General features: G+C 43.2%; 1 protein-coding gene across 4 annotated transcripts in view; it reads right to left on the bottom strand.

The window, feature by feature from the left end:
- The window catches only part of ST8SIA4 (ST8 alpha-N-acetyl-neuraminide alpha-2,8-sialyltransferase 4), a 235,117-nt gene that overhangs the window by 140,230 nt on the left and 73,054 nt on the right, over positions 1-21,833 (bottom strand). For 3 of the 4 annotated variants that reach the window (XM_033929191.1, XM_033929188.1, XM_033929190.1), the window contains exon 2: positions 16,731-16,862. In XM_033929191.1, coding sequence (XP_033785082.1) covers positions 16,731-16,834 — 104 coding nt within the window. In that variant the 5' untranslated portion in view covers positions 16,835-16,862. Of the gene's footprint in view, positions 1-16,730; positions 16,863-17,681; positions 17,793-21,833 lie in introns of all 4 variants that reach the window. The other variant, XM_033929189.1, reaches the window with a different exon arrangement.

Genomic DNA, 21,833 nt, shown 5'->3' with positions numbered 1-21,833 from the left:
CCCTTCCCGGCCCATCCAGCCGAAGCCTAAGGCCTGATTGGCCCAGGCTCTAGAAGTCTGGACCAATCAGGCCTTAGGCATAGCGGGTCCGCCCATCCCCACTAAGTCTAAGGTCTGATTGGTTCCAGAGTCAACAGTTCGACCCACCCCTAAGAAGCGCAGAGTGGTGGTCATCGGGGATTCGCTGCTAAGAGGCACCGAGGGCCCAATTTGTAGGCCGGACCTGCAATCGAGAGAGGTCTGCTTTTTGCCAGGGGCCAGGATCCGGGATGTAACCGCTTGCCTTGACAGACTCATCAGGCCCCGAGATCACTTCCCCATGATCCTCATCCACGTCGGGACCAACGACACCGCCAGGAGCACCGCGAACAGCTTACCTGAAGACTTCAGGGTGAGAAGCTGAGGAGAATGGATGCGCAGGTGGTCTTCTCCTCGATCCTCCCGGTAAGGGGCAAGGGCAGTGCCAGGGAGGATCGCATCCAGAGGGCTAACGACTGGCTGCAGGGATGGTGCAGGGAGATGAACTTCGGATTCCTGCACCATGGAGATGCATTGCAGGGACTACTGGGACAAGATGGGTTACACCTGACCAGAAGAGGGAAGAACGTCCTTGGACACCGTCTAGCCCGCCTACTTCACAGGGCTTTAAACTAGGTAAGTTGGGGAGGGTACGGGCACAAATTACCTACCTGGTGTGCTAAACTGTCAATACTTTTTTGAGGCTGGGATAAGTAGTATACACACTTTCGAGTCTAGGGAAGGTTCACATTACAATTCTGGGTCACATTGTAATTCAGGATCTAGGAGGACTATACATTGCAATTCTGGGTCCGGGGAGTGTACACACTGTAATTCCGGGACTAAGGGCAGTACACATTGTAATCCTGGTTTCAGCGGGGGTATACACATTGCAAATTGTGTGAAAGGAGTACAAGTAGCCCAAGCGGGAACTCCCCCACAGGATACACACATTTCCGTTTTTGGGATAGGTACACACTGTAGCTCTGGGTCTGGGGAGTCCGGGTCAGGTACAAGATATAGCTCTGGGTCTAGAGAGAATACCAAATATGCGAATAATGCTAAAAGTGTCCAAGTAACTCAAACAGGAATACCCCCACTAAGACATAATAAAAACACAACATGGAAGGCTATGTACGTTAACGCACACAGCTTGGGAAACAAGATACTGGATCTGGAAACAGAAATAAGGAATGCCGACCTGGATGTGGTGGCAATATCTGAGACCTGGCTCACAGACTCACACGGGTGTGACATGGTCATACCAGGTTACAACCTGCTTCGCCGGGACAGGGAGGGTAGATTGGGAGGTGGTGTTGCATTATATACAAAGGATGACATTAAGGTCACAAGGATCACAGATGTCCAATACACTGGGGAATCCCTTTGGGTTAATTTGGCCAGAGGGAAGGACAAATGCCTGTATCTCGGCGTTATTTACAGACCCCCAAGACAACAGGATGACCTGGATATGGAATTGATTGGAGATATAGAGAATATCACCTTGCGTGGGGACACGGTATTGTTAGGTGACTTCAACATGCTTGATGTGGATTGGGGCACACTTACCGCTGCTTCCGGCAGCAGCAGGAGGCTATTAAACTCTTTGAAGGGAGCACGTCTCAAGCAATTGGTGTTGGACTCAACAAGGGATCAGGCAATACTGGACCTGTTGCTTACCAATGGTGAAAGTGTCACAGAGGTCTCGGTGGGAGACACATTGGCCTCCAGCGACCATAACATGATATGGTTCAATCTTGGGAAAGGCTTCACTAAACCTGCCACACTGACCAAGGTCCTCAAATTCAAGGACACAAACTTCCAAGAGATGGGTGACTTTGTTCACCAGATGCTACAAAGCCAAGCAGAAACCGATAGTGTGGAAGAAATGTGGTTGACTCTGAAAGCCACCATACAGGAAGCGACAAACCGTTATGTTAAGCTAGTAAGTAAACACCGTAGAAACAATAAACCACAGTGGTTCACTGCGGAGATCTCAGACCTCATCAAAGAAAAGAAAAAAGCATTCATCTCTTACAAACAATCAAGGGAACAGGACTCCAGGGCAGAATACCTGACCAAGTCAAAAGCCGTCAAAACAGCAGTAAGGGAGGCTAAATTCAACATGGAGGAATCTCTAGCAAAGAACATCCAGAAGGGAGACAAATCATTCTTCAGGTATATCAGTGACAGAAGTAAAAACTCAGGGGGAATAGTACATCTAAGGAAACCAGACGGAGACTATGTGGAAAAGGACTCAGAAAAAGCCCAACTGTTAAATGAATACTTCTGCTCTGTCTTCACCCGAGAAGCTCTGGGCATAGCCCTCAGTTACAGACAAGGGCTGACTCAGTTGACCCATTTAGCGATTTCAAATTTACGCCCAACAGTGTCTATGTTGAGCTGTCCAAGCTCAAGGTTTACAAGGCAATGGGACCGGACAACCTGCACCCCAGGGTGCTCAGGGAGTTGAGTGATGTCTTGGCAGAGCCGCTGTCAGCGCTCTTTAACCTCTCCCTTAGTTCAGGTAGCGTCCCGTTGGACTGGAAGAAGGCTAACGTCATTCCACTCCACAAGAAAGGCTCCAAGACAGAAGCGGCAAACTACAGACCAGTGAGTCTCACATCAATAGTGAGCAAACTAATGGAAACTCTTATCAAACACCAATTAGATACGATCCTGAATGAAGAGAACCTACGGGATCCCCATCAACATGGATTTATTAAGGGGAGATCCTGCCAATCCAACCTGATCAGCTTCTTTGACTGGGTGACGGGGAAGCTAGATGTTGGAGAGTCCCTGGACATCATATACCTGGACTTTAGCAAAGCATTCGATGGCGTGCCTCATCACAGGTTACTAAGCAAGATGAGTTCCATAGGATTCTAGGACGAATTCATTGACGAAGTGGGTTGGGAACTGGCTTGGAGGTAGGGTTCAAAGGGTAATGGTGAATGGCACCCCCTCTGAAATGACGGAGGTGATCAGTGGAGTGCCCCAGGGCTCTGTCTTGGGCCCGATACTGTTCAATATCTTTATAAGGGACTTGGCAGAAGGGCTCCGAGGTAAGATAACATTATTTGCCGATGACGCCAAACTAAGCAATGTAGTGGGCAAAAGCACAATAGATAAAAATTCAATGCCCGACAATATGATGCATGATCTACTCTTACTAAAGAGCTGGTCTAAGACATGGCAGCTCAGCTTCAATGCCAAAAAATGCAAAGTTATGCACCTGGGTACCCAGAATCCATGCAGGACTTATACCCTTAATGGCAAGAATGACTTATACCCTTAATGGCAAGAACGTTTGCAGAACGAGACTTAGGGGTGATCGTCAGTGAGGACATGAAGTCTGCCAATCAAGTGGAGCAAGCTTCTTCCAAGGCAAGACAAATCATAGGTTGCATACGCAGGGGTTTCGTCAGCCGTAAGCCTAAAGTCATTATGCCTTTGTATAGATCCATGGTGAGACCGCACCTGGAATACTGTGTGCAATTCTGGAGGCCGCATTACCGTAAGGATGTGCTGAGGCTGGAATCGGTCCAGAGAATGGCCACCCGGATGGTCTCGGGGCTGAAGGATCTCCCGTACGAAGAACGGTTAGATAAATTACAGCTATACTCGCTCGAGGAGCGCAGAGAGAGGGGAGACATGATCGAGACGTTCAAATATCTCACGGGCCGCATCGAGGTAGAAGAAGATATCTTCTTTTTCAAGGGTCGCACGGCAACAAGAGGACACCCGTGGAAAATCAGAGGCAGGAAACTGCACGGTGACACCAGGAAATTCTTTTTCACCGAAAGGGTAGTAGATCGCTGGAATGGTCTTCCACTTCAGGTGATTGAGGCCAGCAGCGTGCCTGATTTTAAGGCCAAATGGGATCGACACGTGGGTTCTATTCGCAAAGTAAAGGCAGGGGAGGGTCATTAGGGTGGGCAGACTGGATGGGCCGTGGCCCTTATCTGCCGTCGATTTCTATGTTTCTATGTTTCTATGTAGATTAGATTAGGTACATTTAAAATGAATCCTAGAAATCACCGGAAGCCAGTGAAGTTTTGACAGAAGCGGGGAAACATGATCGAATTTGCTTTTTGCGAAGATCAACCTAGCCGCAGTGTTCTGGATCCGCTGAAGTCTTTGAAGATTTTTATTAGTTAGACTTAGATGGAATTACAATTGTCCAGTCTGGAAAGAATGATTGATTGTACAAGGACAGCAAAATGTTTTTGACAGAAGCAGGATCTCACTTTCCTCAATATGTGAAAACTAAAAAAAACTTTTTTTTTTTACCAGAGAGTTGAGAGATCATTAAAGGAAAGTGTACAGTCAATAATGATGCCCAAAACTTTACTTGAGAATTTGATCTGCAGCGTGGGACCAGAAGGTAGTGGAATGAGCGTAGGTAATGATGTCCTTCTGGTGGTGATGGATATCAGTGCGGCATTCAACACTATTGACCATCCTCTCCTCCTTTCATGGCTTTCTGAAATTGGTATCTGAGATGCTGCGTTATGATGGTTCACCTCCTTCCTGAATAATAGATTTCAAAGAGTACTGGCTCAATGATGTACTATTGAAACTGAAACCGATCAAATAAGGTGTTCCACAAGGGGCTCTATCATCCCCCCCTATTATTCAAATCTCTATATTAGATCTGCTCTAGACATAGCCCACAAATAGAAAATACAGATTCATTCCTTCATGTATGACATCCAACTATACATACCGCTAGGAGAAACCTGTGATGCCCAGATTGCAAAACTCCTAAACAGTCTCTCGGAAATAAAAAACTGGATGTTCGTCAATAAATTACAACTAAACGCCTCAAAAAAAGGAACTCCTTTGGATCCACAAAGAACACTACAACATTGTCCAAAAGAAAAACAAGACTGCAAGGTTGGACTCATTTATATCAACTGGTGGAATCAGGCAGAGAACCATCAGTAGCTGAACTACCAACTGTCAGGGATCTCATTAGAAATGGGTTGAATTTGAGAGAGATCAGTGATCAAGACAGACAAAATTACCGTACTGACAAACTGGTCATCAATGACCTAACGACTGGATTACTTGCTCAGTGGTACAAAGCAAATCCAAAATTCAGTGGTCCTGTTATAAACAGCCATGTTAAGATTAAAGCAAAGTTGAACCCATGTGGGAACAAGCCAGCAAAGTTGCTATAGGCATAACATAAGAACATAAGCAATGCCTCTGCTGGGTCAGACCTGAGGTCCATCGTGCCCAGCAGTCCGCTCACGCGGCGGCCCAACAGGTCCAGGACCTGCGTAGTAATCCTCTATCTATACCCCTCTATCCCCTTTTCCAACAGGAAATTGTCCAATCCTTTCTTAAACCCCAGTACCGTACTCTGCCCTATTACATCCTCTGGAAGCGCATTCCAGGTGTCCACCACCCGCTGAGTAAAGAAAAACTTCCTAGCATTTGTTTTGAATCTATCCCCTTCCAATTTTTCCGAATGCCCTCTTGTTCTAATATGTTTTGAAAATTTGAAGAATCTATCTCTCTCTACTTTCTCTATGCCCTTCATGATCTTTGAGGAGGAACTGTAGCAGAATGGCGATATGGTGATAATACCCATTAAAAAAGGCAGAAAAGAATGGCAAAATGTATCCAGGTATGGTGAAAGAGAACAATACACAGTTTGTATAGACCAAGAAGTTGATATCTGTGCCATTTTTGGTTCTTGCAAAACCAACTGAAGAGAAGACACATGCAGAAATATTTGCTGATAATTTGATTGCATGGTTGAGAGAAAGAGGAGCAGACAAAAAACTCTTTCAAGCTATTGGAGGTGATTCCTGTAATGCAGTGTATTGCAAACTGTGTGCCGGCATCTCTCCTCCTTGCCAGCGCCTCTCCTCTTGCAGCACCCCCCAACTGACGGCTTAGGGCCCCATCTGGAGGGTCTTCGCACATGAGCAGATGTCAATGTGATGTCACATGTGCACACACATGGCATCGCGCCAATGTCCGTGGATTTCTGGTTGGGAGGGAGGAGTGATGCATTAAGTTGAAGAGAAGCTACAAAGGAAGCTGATGTGGATTGTCTGTAACCTGCACACAAGCAGGCACAGGCATTTGGTGACTTCTTTAGATGGAAAGACAATAAGCAAAACAAATAGGCAGGTCCAATTGGGAAAATGCTGGATTCTACTACTGAACTGGAATAAATTTTGATCTTCCTCAGCTAGTGATGAAGCAATCAAAGACTTAAGCACAGATCAAATCTATGGCTATAGAACTGTAACTACCATTAGAACAGGTGTCTTGCCAAAGGATCTTGCTCTGCTGGAAATAGGACCTGTATCACATAGCAGATCTTTGTCAAGGTGGTATAATCTTTTCTTGCCTGGGTAGCACAGGATTATCGCATGCTGGCAGGAGAACTTTACTGAAGAATGTTATTTTGGGTGCCTTTTCATTCTATGGCCAGTGAAGAAAACTGAGTCACATGGGATAATTTCTCAAGGAGGAGGATGACAAAATAAAATCTTCAAAAAGTTAATTAAACAGGTCTAGCACACAGATGAAGGGTCCTATATGGTTCATACAGCTGTCCCTCACTGCTAAGAACTTGTACAGTTTGAGAAGTGTTATCACATCCTCTCCCTATTCCTTCTTGCATGAGTTATTACAGCATTAAATAAAACAGAAAGACAATATTGATGCTGCATTACAAGCAGGACAGCATTTGTAAAGTTAGCAGCTACCAGAGCTTTACGGATGTTCCTTATAATTTTATTTGGGCATTAAAATTAAGAAGTTCTATAGATAGGGTGAACTGGTTACCTATTCCAGAAAAGAGACTTGGCCAGTCCTGGTTTTAAAATTATATCCTAAAGCAGTGCAGTATTTGTAGTCCATGATTCTATCCATTGAAATCAGTGCAACAGGTCCCATAAAGCACCAGGATGAGGTTGGCAGAAATCCAGAACTGTCCAAAAAGTCTCCTTTTTGGAATCAGTAACCTGGTCACCCTATCTACAGAGTCCACCATATGAAATATTTTTAATTAAGAAAGTACAGGGCATTAAAATCCAACAAAAAACAACAACAATGGCAAAAAAACATTCCAACATTAATGGGTTCATTTACTATTTAAATTGTGAATTCAAATGTTACATACCTATCACAAAAAATTCATATTGGGGGCACGGAATGGGCAAGCACTACACCTTGCAGTTAATACAGATGTCATTACCACACATTAGCTACTAATTCAGCAGATAATGTGAACACCTAACTCCATAGGCATAGCTAATTACATTCTGCATTATCAAGTGCCGTTAACGCAAAGTGGTAACCGTTACTCTATGTTAACTGCACAGCTGTCTTCCACAAGTGTTCAAAAGTCCTCCCCCCTGAATAAACAGAGGTTTTATACTTAAAATACTTTAAGTTTAGCTGTTAACTGTATTAAGTGCAAAACTTTAGCACAGCTTAGCCAAAAGACTTCTAAGTGGATAAAAATATGCCATAAATAAATGGTTATTATTAGGACTATACATTTAACATGATTAGTGCATAAATAACTTAATCATGCTAAAAGGGGGTTAGGGGGGTTGTTTTGTTGTTGTTTTTAACATAAGTTAACTGCTCCCCCCACCCTCATTTCCTCCTGGTACCACTCTTACCTCTTCAGGCTCTCCGCAACCCTTTCTGCTCTGCTGTTCCTTCTCCTGCCCCTTGCAGCCCTAAACCTAATTGTGCCACAGTGTAAGCAAGCTGGTTTTCAGCCAACCCGAAGCCTCTCTCTGTAGCACTGGGAAACAGGAAGCTCCACTTCTACAGAGAAAGGCTTCAGGCTGGCTGAAAACCAGCTTGCTTGTGCTGTGGCACGATAAGGTTCAGGGCCATGAGGGACAGAAGAAGGAACATCAGAGAAGAGAGGGCTGCAAAGGGCCTGGAGGAAAAGATATAGACTGGGGGGAAAGAGAGAAAAGCAAGGCAAAGGGGAGAGAGAAAGGAGGAGATGTTGCCCACGAAGTAGAATGGAAGGGAAGGGAAGGAAAAATTCAACTCTTACCTGTTAATTTTCTTTCCTTTAGACACAGCAGATGAATCCAGAGACCAATGGGCTAGCACACATCTGCCAGCAGGTGGAGATAGAGAAACTGATTAACAGGTGGTCCTATTGGCTGGTACGCCGCCTGCATATTCAGTATTGCTTCTTGCCCAAGCTTCTGTAACCATCAATATGCTTAGCATGTAAAAAACTTCTTTCCCATAACAAATTTCAAAAGGTAATAATATAGAATACAACTATCAATAATAACAGACTTCGAAAGTTGTAAAAGAAAAAAACTGACAGTCAATATCCAGAAAGGGTGGGGCTCTGGATTCATCTGCTGTGTCTAAAGGAAAGAAAATTAACAGGTAACAACATAATTTTTCCTTCCTTAGCAACAGCAGCAGATGAATCCAGAGACCAATGGGATGTAGCAAAGCAATCCTCAATCTGGGTGGGAAGCAAACGCTGCCTCCGCAACAACCGAAGCACTAAACGCTGCCTCCGCATGTGCCCCCACATCCAACTGGTAATGCTTAGATAAAGTATTTTTGGAAGACCAAGTAGCCGCATGACAAAACTCTTCCAAGGAAAAAGCTTCTGGACCGAGTCCAAGAAGTAGCCATTGCTCTGGCTAAACAGTCATGAAGTTCTTCTGCCAACCACTTCCCTGCCGTCAAGAAGGCGTAAAGAATGTTCTCCTGGTCCCTTCGAACGATGGAGGCTTTGGACGCTGCCATATGTTTGTTGCAGCCCTTGAAGAATACAAAGAGATGATCTAAACGACTAAAAGTCATTAGAAACCTACAGATTGCAGAGAATGCTATGCACTTTTAAAAAATGCAGTGATGAAAATCATGCCTCCCCATTCCTCCTCCCAGGAAGAAGGAAGGAAAAGTGAGAGCGGCATTAAAAAAAGCATGACACCACCTTAGAAAGAAATTGTGGTACTGTCCGAACTGACACCCCAGAATGTGTAAATCAGAAATAAGAATCCCCGCCATACAAGGCCTGCAACTCAGAAAACTGCCAAGCTGAAGCCATGGCCACAAGAAACACCGTGTTCAATGTCACAGCCTTTTAGAGTCTCAAAAGACAAGGTTGAAACTGAGCCTTCTGTAAACTGCGAAGAAGTATCTTAAGACTGTACTTCGGACAGGGCTTCATAAGAGGTGTATGGATATACTGTACTCCTTTTCAGAACTGAACTACATGAAGCAGAGAAGTAAGCGAAGAGTGAGATACCTAGCCCTTGTAACAAGCTAAGATTGCCACTTGAAGCTGAAGGAAATTGAATGCTAAGCCCTTGGCAATACAGTTGTGCCAAAAAAGAAAGAATATAAAACATAGAAGCCTGGAAGAGTGCCAACGTTGAGAAGTACCCAAGAAAGGAAAAGCCTCCAAATGGTAGCATAAGCCACAGGTGAAGACGTCTGTATCGCCTAGAGAAGAGAAGAAATAACCTGCTTCGCACAACCCTTATACATCAGCCATGACTTTTCAAAAGCTAGGTCGTAATACCAAAGTAGGATGTATATCCATGTTGGATGAATATCCTAGTAGGATGAATATCCTAGGTGAGTAAATCCGGAGATACCGGGAATCTCAACAGTTCGGCCGTTGAAAGACTCATCAGATCCTCATAGCAAGGACGGCACAGCCAATCCAGAGATTCTATGATTATTGTGCCCTGAAAGTGAGCTTGAGATGGCAAATCCATCCAATCATCAGTCAGAGAAAAACACTTAAAAAAGAGAAACCAGAGACGAGAAAGAAGCAATGCTGCTACCCCATCTGACTGCTACTCTCTGTGTCTGCTGAAGAAGCTAGGAAGCTTTCAATTTTGAAACAAGGCCATGAGGTCCAGTTCTAGGAGATCTCATCTATATACAAAGAGCTGGAACGCCTGAGCGAATAGATCCCAGTTTCCAAGATGTAGAAGATTTTACTACTACTACTACTACTATTTATTATTTCTAAAGCACTGAAAGGCGTACATAGCGCTGTACATTTTAACATACAATAGATGGTCCCTGCTCAGATTTTATGGTGAAAAAGTCTATCTAAACGCTTTTCTTGTCCTGTAAAATGGAGCGCTGACAGAAGAGGAAGATGAGATTCCACCCATTGAAGTAGAACCATTACTTTACTCGCCAAGTCAGTACATCATGTATTTTCCTGGCTGTAGAGAAATACCACCATCATAACACTGTCCTAAAAGACCTTTATCGTAATTCCGGAAGAATGGTCTGAAACTCCTGAAACATGTTTCAATCCAGAAGAATGAACAAGTACTGAGTCTCCTTTTAATTCCAGACTCCTTGCCCTGAGGATTGAAGGCACTGAGCCCCCCAACCCGACAGCCTGGGATGTTTGGCGACTATGAGCCAGTCTAGCAAAGACCGAGGCATGCCTTTGAAAAGATTAATCTTGCTGAGCCACCAAATTATATTGTGTGATGCTTGAGGAGCCTACTAGATACTACAATTGGAGCCTTGAGATACTGGGAACCACTGGAACAAAAGCAACTGCTGTAGCATTCTCATGTGAAAGCGAGCCAAAGTTCTCAGTGGAGTCACCACCATAGATCCTAGAACCTGTACAGAATCCCATACTCTTGTTCTTGGTGACTGAAGAAGGCACACTTGGGATTGTAACCTGTTGCCCCAGTCTACGTGAACAACATCCTCCAATATTCCAATAATTAGTACAGGAGAAAAGAGCTCTTTGGAAATTTGAAGATTCACATCCAAAGAATTGAAGAAAAGAAGTCCAAATAAAAGAAATCACCCATTTGCATCTGACAAATTGACCTGGCTGGAAAACATCCGAATCAAGCAGTCGTCTAAGAGCAAAAGTACCTGAATCTCCTGTTTGCGCCAAAACACCACTATTGCCTTCATTTTCTAAAATGTTTGTGGAGCCGTGGCTAGGCCAAATGGCATCTGCCAAAACTGATAGTGCTGCCCGATGAGAGCCAAGCGAAGATACTGCTAATTCGGTGTCCATAGGGAGATTGTAAATATTCTCACAGTTTATCTCTGGAAATGTCTAACTCTGAAAAACTAATTTACCAGAATGAGATCCAGCCCCTGTCTGACCAATTCCCCCATCTTAGGCACTATGAAGTAAATGAAATAACTTCCCTTAGTTCCAGAAGAACTAAAACTACTGCCCCAAGTTCCAGTAACACTTAAAAGGGGTCTCGCACAAACGTAACCATTAGAAGCTCAATACATGGTGACTCCAAGAAAGAATCTGAAATGGGAGGAGGATTCAAAGTTGCAAGCATCCTGAAAAATGCCCAAAGCCCCCTGACCTGACATCATAGTGTCTCCCCCTCACGAGAAAGCATAAAGAGTTACCAGAGGAAGTGAAGACTCCTTCAGATTGAAAAGCAGACAATCAGGGAACGGCTGGACGAGAGCTGTAAATGCTGGAAGAAGAAAGGAACTTTCCCACAAAAAAATCCAGCTTTGTGATGTAATCTGTACCCTAATTGTTATCAGATAAAGCTCACATCCCTAAAGAGAGTTTCAGGGAGATTCCAATAGCCACATAGTATTTGCTACTCTGTGGGTTTGGGAGAATAGGTAACTTGTCCCTGGTTAGAAGGAGCCACACAGCTCTTCCTGCCAGTTTGAGGGACTGTTTAGCAGGTGCCATGAAAAGATGGCGACCTGAGAAATTTGTGCAAGAAGCTTTGAAACTTGCAGTCCCTGGCACCCTAGAAATAAAAGATAATTCTGCTCACAGAAAGATGTGAAGTGCTGTTATGATACTCAAGGCCACCATCAGAAATTTCTGGGCCCCTTACTAAGCAATCCTATTGGGCCCCCCACGCACCCCTTCCCCCCCGACCCCCCCCCTTCTTCCATGGGCCGAATACACACATACTTTTCTCTGTCGCCGCACTCTTTGACCAAAAGATTTGTAAGCCTGCAACCATGTCAAGGTAGACTCTTTCAGCAGGGCCCTAACCTAACCTAAACTAAACTAATCTATACCTATCTATTCTAAACTAACATATGTCTAATACTGAACTAATAACAAACTAACAAACATCTGCATAATAAATAACTAATAAATAATAGTGCTAGTAGCTATAATTCACTTTTGAATGTAAAATCTCAGTTAAGGATTTCTTTTGACCTTTGTAGGCCAGAAGTAGATCACAATTGCACAATATTTTTTGTAACAAGTATTAAATGTGTTTTTATAAATACTGTAAGCTTAATAAATATATCAGAAAAAACTACACATCTGAGCGCATATCTGAACATACACATCTGTATGATCCCATCCTCTTCTGCTTGCCTATAGCTGCATCATGCATGTTAAAAATGTACGATATGTTGATATGTGCACCTTCCTTCCTTCCCATCCATCCTCCTCAGCCTGTCCTTACACATCCACAGCTGCATGTTAATGATGATGTATATGTTATGATGATAAATAAGTGCATATGAGCACATCATTAACATGCAGCTATGGATGAATATAAAAAAGAAACAATATTCTGTACAATTGTCAATTTATAAATCAGCATCTTCTCCCCATTCTCTCTTCCCCATTTCCCTTCAGCGTCCTCAGCCCACTCTCTCTCCACTTTCCTTCAGCACACGCACATAAAAACAAGCAAGTAATTTATATCATTTTCATTCTATTCATTCATAGAAATTAAAGTCTAAATAATGCCAGTCACATAACAAAACATGATTAAATTCCCTGCACAGTCAAGCCTTCAAGGATTACTAGATGTCTTTCAGCAGTTCCCCTCCCTCCCTCCCCCTTACCTTTGTGGCCAAGTCAAAATGATCTACCAACAATAAAATTTTAAAAACACAAAGCACGCTGTACGCAGAGAAAATGTTAATTATCATTTATATTCCGCGGGTTTTTAAAGAGGTCAAGGCAGATGACTTTATGCAATGTCACCTCAGTAACAACTATAGAAAAATAGACAAATATGCCCCCTCCCTTTTTACTAAAACACGATGGCGGTTTTTAGCGCAGGGAGCTGCGTTGAATGCCCCACGCTGCTCTCAACACTCATAGGCTCCCTGCCCTAAAAAACGCTATTGCGGTTTAGTAAAAGGGGGCCATAGTGCAAAATATAGACAGCATATATAAATTCTCAAAGCAGACACATTTTGATCACTAAATTGAAAATAAAACCATTTTTCCTACCTTTGGTAATTTCATCAGTCTCTGGTTGCACTTTATTCTTCTGACTGTGCATCCAATATTTCTTCCCTTCTTTCAGCCTCCTGTATGCTTCCTCTCCTCCAGACCTCATTCCCTCCCCAAACTTTTTCTTTGTTTCACCCTGCCCCTTCTTTCTTTTTCTCTCTCTCCATACCCCCTTTCTTTCTGTATGTCTGTTTTTCTCTCTCTCACCCTGCCCCCTTCTTTCTCCACACCCTCTTTCGTTCTGTATGTCTGTCTTTCTCTCTCTCTCTTTCCGTGTCCCATTTTTCTTTGTTTCACCCTGCCCCCTTTCTTTCTTTCTGGCTTCCTGTCCCCCCTTTCTTTCTTTCTCCCTGCCCTCCCCTATGCCACCACCATTGGGAAAATGCTGCCACCGCCACTGGGGAATAGGCTGCCACTGCCGCCATCGGGAACAGGCCAGCGCCGAGTTCGCCCTGCTTCTCTTCCCCGCGGGGCCGACCAACTCTCGCCACCCGACGTCAATTCTAACATCAGAGAGGACGTTCTAGGCCAGCCAGGCAGCGATTGGCTGGCCCAGAACGTCCTCTCCGACGTCAGAATTGACGCGAGTGGCGAGAGTTGGCCGGCCCCACAGGGAAAAGCAGGGAGAACTTGGCGCCGGCCTGTTCCCGATGGCGGCGGTGGCACTCAAGTGACTAAAGAGCCGCAGTTTGCCGGCCTAGGGAGAACACTGGAGGGTGGCCAGCTGTGCACCCCCTTGGGACGTAAACCCGGGGCGGGGCGGGGCGGACCGCCCCCCCATCCTGGTATGCCACTTTCTGTACCTCACTCCCTCCCTATGACCAAAAATTCTCCTTTCTTCTATTCCCCTTGTACACAACAATCTCTTTCTCTCCCTTCCTCTCTCCCAAGTCCATGCCTTCTGTGTCCAAAAACACATTCCCTCCCCCACCTCAGCATCTCTTTCCCTCCCTTCCTCTCTCCCAAGTCCATGCCTTCTGTGTCCAAAAACCCATTCTCTCCCCCACCTCAGCATCTCTTTCCCTCCCTTCCTCTCTCCCAAGTTCATGCCTTGTGTCCAAAACGCACTCCCTCCCCCCTTTTGTGTTCCGCGTTTGCCTCCCAGCCCATCTTTGCAACTTTCTCAGCAAAACGAAGCTCAAGCCGCGAGGTTTGTCTTCTGTTTCCTGCCCGGAGCTGACAGGGGGCCCGGGCTCCCCCAGGGTCCTAGGCCACAGTCTAGGGGGAAGGGAGGTCCGCCCCACGTGGACAGGAGAGAGCTGGACGGGGGACCCGCGGAGTTCAATACATCTCGAGCCGCGAGGCTCGTCTTCTGTTCCTGCCTGCCCTGCCGCGCACAAATAGCCGACCGGAAGTATTCTCCGACGTCAGCGCTGACATCGGAGAGCAGGCTTTGCTTAAGCCCTCCCTCCGACATCAGCGCTGACATCGGGGAACACTAGCGATCGGCTATATGTGAGCGGTAGGGCAGGCAGGAACAGAACACGAGCCTTGCGGCTCGAGATGTATTGAACTCCGCGGGTCCCCCGTCCAGCTCTCTCCTGTCCACGTGGGGTGGACCTCCCCTCCCCCTAGACTGTGGCCTAGGACCCTGGGGGAGCCCGGGCCCCCTGTCAGCTCCGGGCCCCTGAATGCAGGACTGGTGGTACTGCCCTGATGGCGGCCCTGATGATACTAGAGACTCCCCCAATTCGTAATCTATTCGTATTAAGTTCAAGAATCAATTCTATAGTGCTACCAGACACACACAGCGCTGCACAGAGGCACAAAGAATAAGAAAACCTCTAAACCTCCATAGACTCACCCTTCAGGTACCCTGAAAGAGACAAGAAGCTACCCGTATGAAACAAAGGGTACTCTCATGCCGCTGACATCACTGTGCAGCAATTTGCCTTCTGCCTACACATAACGGCAAAAAAACGAGATTGGGTGGCTGAGCACAGGGCAGAATCTCTTTCTTAAGGACTGTGAGGTGTAACAGTACAGTCCCGATTAAAGTAGTTAAGTCTTTTCAAGTAGAGAGAGTGGGGAAACACACACAAGGTATATCACCGAAACAGTGGCAAAAGCTGCTGAAACAGTCCCGACGTGTAGAACCCCGTAAACAGGGAAGCCGCGGGATACAGTGACCTAAGTCAGCTGCATAATAAACCTCGTGAATGCTGCAGTGCTCCCGCTAGCGCCAGAGAACCAAGCACATGCCTGTTTCATGCTGAATTGAGCCAGTTCTTTCAAAAGTGCATTAAAAACCTACCCGGAGCAAACCATTAAAATATTTTTCCCACTGTCATGGCATAAAATGCTTAAAATGAACACTGGAGAGAAATAAATGAATGCTGCTTCATTCTCCTCAGGAAAATAAGCACACACCTGTTGCGCTCAGTCAGGATCCGGCTATGTGAAGAACACACCCGGAGCCATCCAAATATTCACCTTCTCCCAGTCGTGGGAACTGCCAAGTGGATTCCGTCTCAGGGAGAAATCCCACTACCGCTGTGATGCTGCTGCCAGAGTATGAAAACAAGCGCACGCCTACAACATGCGGAAAGGCACCAGTTCCGTCAACGGAGCTCTATCCATACACTCAAAGCCTTTTACTGAATAAACTTCATACAAATGTAAATTTACTTGTCAGTCTCTAAACCATTTCCACAACTCTACAAAATATAGCGTTTGACAAAAAACATATTCCTTCTGTAGACTCACACCGAACCCGCAGCTCCACCACAACCAGAAACCAGAAAAGTTCAAATAAAACATATACTGTACTCATAACTTTGTTGATAGTGCCAGCAGATGCCGGTTGCTCAGCACTGTGGTCTCTTTTTTTTTTTTTTTTTACAGTGAAGGGAAAGAAGAAAAATTGAGACCCAGTCAGACCCTCTATCATTGGAGGGAGGGAGGGTAAGGCAGGGACCTGGGGGGGGGGGGCCCAGGTGTAATCCCTAAATCTGGCACCATTCAGCCGGACTCACTGAAAAGAAACCTCAACAGGAGAAACAGAATTGTTGTCTCACTGAAAAGAAACTTCAACAGAAGAAAATAATTGCCCAGTCACAGCCAGAATCCAGGAGCTAGGTGAATAGCAACCATCACCTGCTGGGAGATAGAGCATACTGAAGATGCAGGAGGCATGCCAGCCAATAGGACCACCTGTTAATCAGTTTCTCCATCTCTACCTGCTGGTAGATGTGTGCTATCCCATTGGTCTCTGGATTCATCTGCTGCTGTTGCTAAGGAAGAGGATTATAAAAATAAAATCACTAGATTTTGGGCTGCTCTTACAATGCAGTGGTAGTGAGGTCTGGTATGGTAAATGCAACAATGCCCATTCAATTTCTATGGACTTTGGTGCATTTGTCGAGGGAAAATCGCTATCACGGCTTTGTAGAAGAAGCCCTTTTTTTTTCAATAGGAGTCTTTTACATTTAGGTCATGCGATTAATCGTGCAATTAAAAATCTAGTTATTACTGTTACAGTACTTACCTAATTTCTAGTACTAACGATGTATTGATCTTCCAACCTTCCACGGTGTGTTGAAAAACTGAAGCTCTTCCCTTATGAAGGATTTTATATGAGCTGTTCACCATCAGTCTACTCAAACTCAGTTCAGTCTCTCTAAAATACAGAATAAACCATCATATGTCAGAGAAACATAGTGCAAAAGTAGATGATCACTATTACAAACAGCATTAAAAGGAAGACACAAAACTAACCCTCACAGGCATTGGATTTTTCATTTAGATACAGTAATCCCTAATGGACTGAATGCTGAATTGGACTTAAATATATATATTTTAAGACAAAACATTTTCAGAATATCTACAATGTATAAGCATAGAACAGATTTCAGTACAAATCTATCTCTTCCAATTTCATTGTGAATATCTCAAAACCCCAACACATCACTGATAGCTGTGCAGTTATACTAATAGATGTAATTTAAAAAAGGGGTACAAGCATCATTTTAAAACTTCAGAATAAATAGATATATGTTGTGAGAAACTGCTAGTTGGCTAACAAATTGTGCCGAGATTCTGATTTCCAAGACAAGATCTCAGAAGGGCCTTTTAAGTTTGGAGTAACAGGATTCTTTTATACAATGGGCAAAGCTTTTCCCTTGGGATGTTTGAAGCCAAGATAAAATCTCATATTAAATGTAGTTAAATTGCACAAAAATTAAAGAGAACTTTGTACATCAGGTATAAGGATTCAACAAGACGGCCAGGCCTATAATTGTGACCATCTCTGATGAGTTCTCCGGGTAACATCCTCACTTTTAGTGATATTATAATTGAATAAGAATCTCAGTTATTTTTTATCTTTAAGTGGTAATTCACAGATAAGTTTTAGTAGTACAGAAATAATGACAGTGCTATAGACTCCTGGCTGATTATCCATTTCCAACTTGAAGTTCAAGTTACTACAAGATGCTACCTGTGGTCTAGCAAGTACAGGATGGGTGCTGCAAGACTTCCTCTATCAAAACAGTGTGTCTAGGCATATGATGGACTCAAAACTGATGCTGTATGATGTGCAAATCTTCTTCTGCATGATCTCAAAAAAAGAAACGTTATTGAGTTCTGCTGTTTAAAATTCATATGGAGCTATCAGTTTACAATCCATTTTAGTGCTAACAGACAACCTCCTCCTAGTTTCCCTTCCTTTCACCTCTCTCCTTCTCTCCTGTTCCCTGCTCCCCTTCCTTTAACTCCTTGCTCCCCTACCTCTGCCCTCCTCCCTTCCCATGCTCCCCCTCCCCTTCATTCTCTACATCTTCTCACCTGTATCCTCTTCGAATGCCTATAATTTTATTGTCCTGTAACTTTACTGTGAAAGTCAATTGTAACCCGTTCTGAGATCCTGGGGATAGAAATCTAAACAAACAAACAAATAAATAAATAAATTGAGGATCTCTTCTATTAAATTGCACTAGCAGTTTCTAGCATGGGGAGCCGTACTGAATGGCCCGCGCTGCTCCTGATGCTCATAGAGTTCCTATGAGCATCGGGAGCAGCGTGGGCCATTCAGCGCGGTTCTCTGTGTTAGAAACTGCTAGCGCAGTTTAATAGAAGAGGGGGTTAGTAAGGTGTTAAATGATCTTGCCTAACTCTTTTTAAAGACACTTAATAACTTTATACTCTCAGAATACCATGGAACTACATACTAAGTTGCATTAAAAACAATCAAATAAATCAATATAGCATGCATTCATGGCCAATTCTAACAATAATATCTGGTAATTCAAAAAACTAGAACATGAAAACTAATATACTAAAAGTTGTTAGATCTGCTACTTGGAGAGATGAACACCAAATACCAAATTAGTTGTTAGAATGTTGATAGCCTACTGCAAAGACTGCACAGCGCTTTAAAGATGCTTTACAGACACATAAAAAAGAAGTTCAGTCTGTTGACTAAACTCCACTGAGCAGAAGCTGAGAACAGATAGTAAGAATGAAATATGAACCCTAAACTAGAGTCAGGATGCTAGACTGGCTCTCAATCTCTGCTTTCAGCCAATAACAGATGGCTAGGATGCAGTGGAAACAAGTATAAATCTGTAATAGGATCTATAAAGAGGAACAGGAGGGGGGAATGCTTTATTAAACTTGATATACTTCTATACAAAACATCAAGGCAGTTTACAATAAAAATAAAATATTTTTAAACATATGAAAATTAAAAGAAGTGCTGATGCTCCATTTTATCTATAATTTTTAATGCAACAAGTACATGAATGCAGTTATCAAGAAAAACAATACAGACCAGTCAAGGGGAAAGAGAGGATCATAGGAAATATTTCTATAAACAAAACAAAAAATAGAAATAAATATATTTATGAGCAAGAGGATACAAGGTAACCAACTAATTATTCTATGACTGTAATCAAACAACTGCCTCTGATGAAACAATATTAGCTTACATATCAGTTAAGAGCCTTTCTAACGGATCTGGTTCAAAGAAAATCTAGTTTGCTTAAGGAAATGTAATTAAACATTTAGAGGAAATTTAAGAAAAATATAGCTCATAGAGCCAAGATTTAAGAACCAGCATTTCTTTAAAAGGAGACTAGGGCAACTCAAGGCAGGGTAAACCAGAAAAGAGATGGGATCCCAGCGTGCCATAACAGAAAAATTGCCCAAAACCTGGGTAAGCCATATCATAAAAATGTGTTTTCAATACTGTTCTACACTTAATATATGAGGCCCAATACAGAGGTATCTGAGTAATGGAATAAACAAAAAAGAAAACCATCATTGAGGGCTCACAATGCTCATAAAGGTGTGAAGAAATAGAAACATAGAAATATGACCACAGATAAAGGCCAAATGGCCCCTCCACAGCATCCACTATCTCATCCTCTCCCTAAGAGATCCTACAAGCCTGTCCCACGCTATCTTAAATTCAGATACAGTCTTCATCTCTACCAGGAGACTTTCCACGCATTTACCACCCTTTCTGTAAAGAAATAATTTTCTAACATTACTCTTAAACCTATCACCTCTTAACTTCATCCTATGCCCTCTCCTTCTGGAGTTTTCCTTCATTTGAAAAAGACTCACTTCCTGTACATTACATTAGTGATTTCTATTCTGCCATTACTTTGCAGTTCAAGGCGTTTTACAAAGAATTGTCATGAAATTAGGTAATACATAATGGGTAATTTGAACATTTTAGATTTGATAAGGAGTAGATAGTACAGTAGGTGAAGCTTGGGACGGATCTGGTTGTGTTAGGTTTTATGTATTTTTTGAAGAGTAGGGTTTCTGTTTCTTTTTTGAAGATTTTGTAATCTGCCATAGAGATATTTAAACGTGTCTATCATATCTCCTCTCTCCCATCTCTAAGTCTGTTCCCATAAGATATATGACAATTAACCAATTTTGTATCAGCCCTTTGGACCAACTCTAATCCTAATTACATCTTTTTGAAGGTGCAGTCTCCAAAACTGCACACAGCATTCCAAATAGGGCCTCATCAGAGATTTACACAATGGCATTATCACCTCCCTTTTCCTACAGTCCATTCATCTCCTTTTGCACCAAAGAATCTTCCTGGCTTTGACCTCATCTTTTCTACCTGTTTTACCACCCAGAGATCATCAGACACAATCACCCCCAAGTCCCACTCTTCTTCCGTCCATAGTTCTTTGCCTCCTATACTATAACATTCTTCTGTATTTATGCAGCCCAGATGCATGACCCTGCATTTTTTTAGCATTAAATCTTAGTTGCTAATTACCATTCTTTATGCTTCACCAGATCTTACCTCATGTTATCTATACCCTAAGCTTAGTCAGATCCCGTCTCATGTTATCCACACCCTCCAGGGTGTCTACCCTATTATAGAGCTTCCTATTGCAGGCAGTCATTCCACAATATCACTCACAAAGATGTTAAATAGAACTGGCCCAAGGACAGATCCCTGTAGCACTCCACTAACAACATCATTTTCCTCTAAGCAAACTCCATTTACCACTACTCTTTGTTTCCTTCCACTTAACCTATTTTTAATCCAGTTCGCTTTCAGTTTATCTATCAAATGCCCAGGTAGCACAGTGTCAAAAGCTTTGCTAAAGTCCAAATACACTACATCTGACGCCCCTCCCATATCCAACTGTTCAGTCACCCAGTCAAAAAAATCAATCAGATTCATCTGCCTCGGGTCCTGCTGTCCATTTGATTCTAGAAATCTCATTATTCTGGTAACCAATGTTGTGCAGCAAGCAGCAGAGTAATACAATCAAATTTTGAAGCACCACAGAGTTCTGTACCAACTATACTTAAAAGAAATGGAAGACCAGCTTAAACTATATTACAGGAGTATAGGCACAAGTCTATTAAGGCATACAGCAGGCTCTGCTTAGATTTGAATGGGGCAATTGCTCCGATTTGACACAGAGCATAGAATGGCTTACAAATGATATAAGCAATCTGCATATCAAAGAATAACTTCTGATCAAGTTGCACGAGTAGTACAGAAGGCATATTTTGCTTTGAGAATTTTAACACAATTACAATACTGCTTACTTGTTAGGATTTTCATCAAGTTTTACAGCAGGGGCCCACACTTTTTTGGCTTGTAAGCTACTTTTAAAATAACCAAGTCAAAATGGTCTACCAACAATAAAAATTAAAAAAATAAAAAAAAGCACACGGTACGTAGAGAAAAATTATCATTTATATTCGGAGGTTTATTCAAAGAGATCAAGGCAGATGACTTTAAAATATGCAATGTCACTTCAGTAGCAACTATACAAAAATAGACAAATATACCCCCTCCCCTTTTACTAAACCACGATAGCGGTGTTTAGTGCAGGGAGCTGCGCTGAATACCCCGTGTTGCTCCAGATGGTCATAGGCTCCCTGCGCTAAAAAACACTATCGCGGTTTAGTAAAAGGGAGCCATAGTTCAAAATATAGGCAGCAGATAAAAATTTGGACACATTTTGATCACTAAATTTAAAATTAAATCATTTTTCCTACCTTTACTGTCTGGTGATTTCATGAGTCACTGGTTGCACTTTGTTCTTCTGACTGTATATCCAATATTTCTTTCTTTCTGCCTCCTGCATGCTTCATCTCC

The sequence above is a fragment of the Geotrypetes seraphini genome, chromosome 1, assembly GCF_902459505.1.
Source record: "Geotrypetes seraphini chromosome 1, aGeoSer1.1, whole genome shotgun sequence".
In the NCBI taxonomy this organism is placed as follows: domain Eukaryota; kingdom Metazoa; phylum Chordata; class Amphibia; order Gymnophiona; family Dermophiidae; genus Geotrypetes; species Geotrypetes seraphini.
This window is presented reverse-complemented; position numbering and strand designations above follow the sequence as displayed.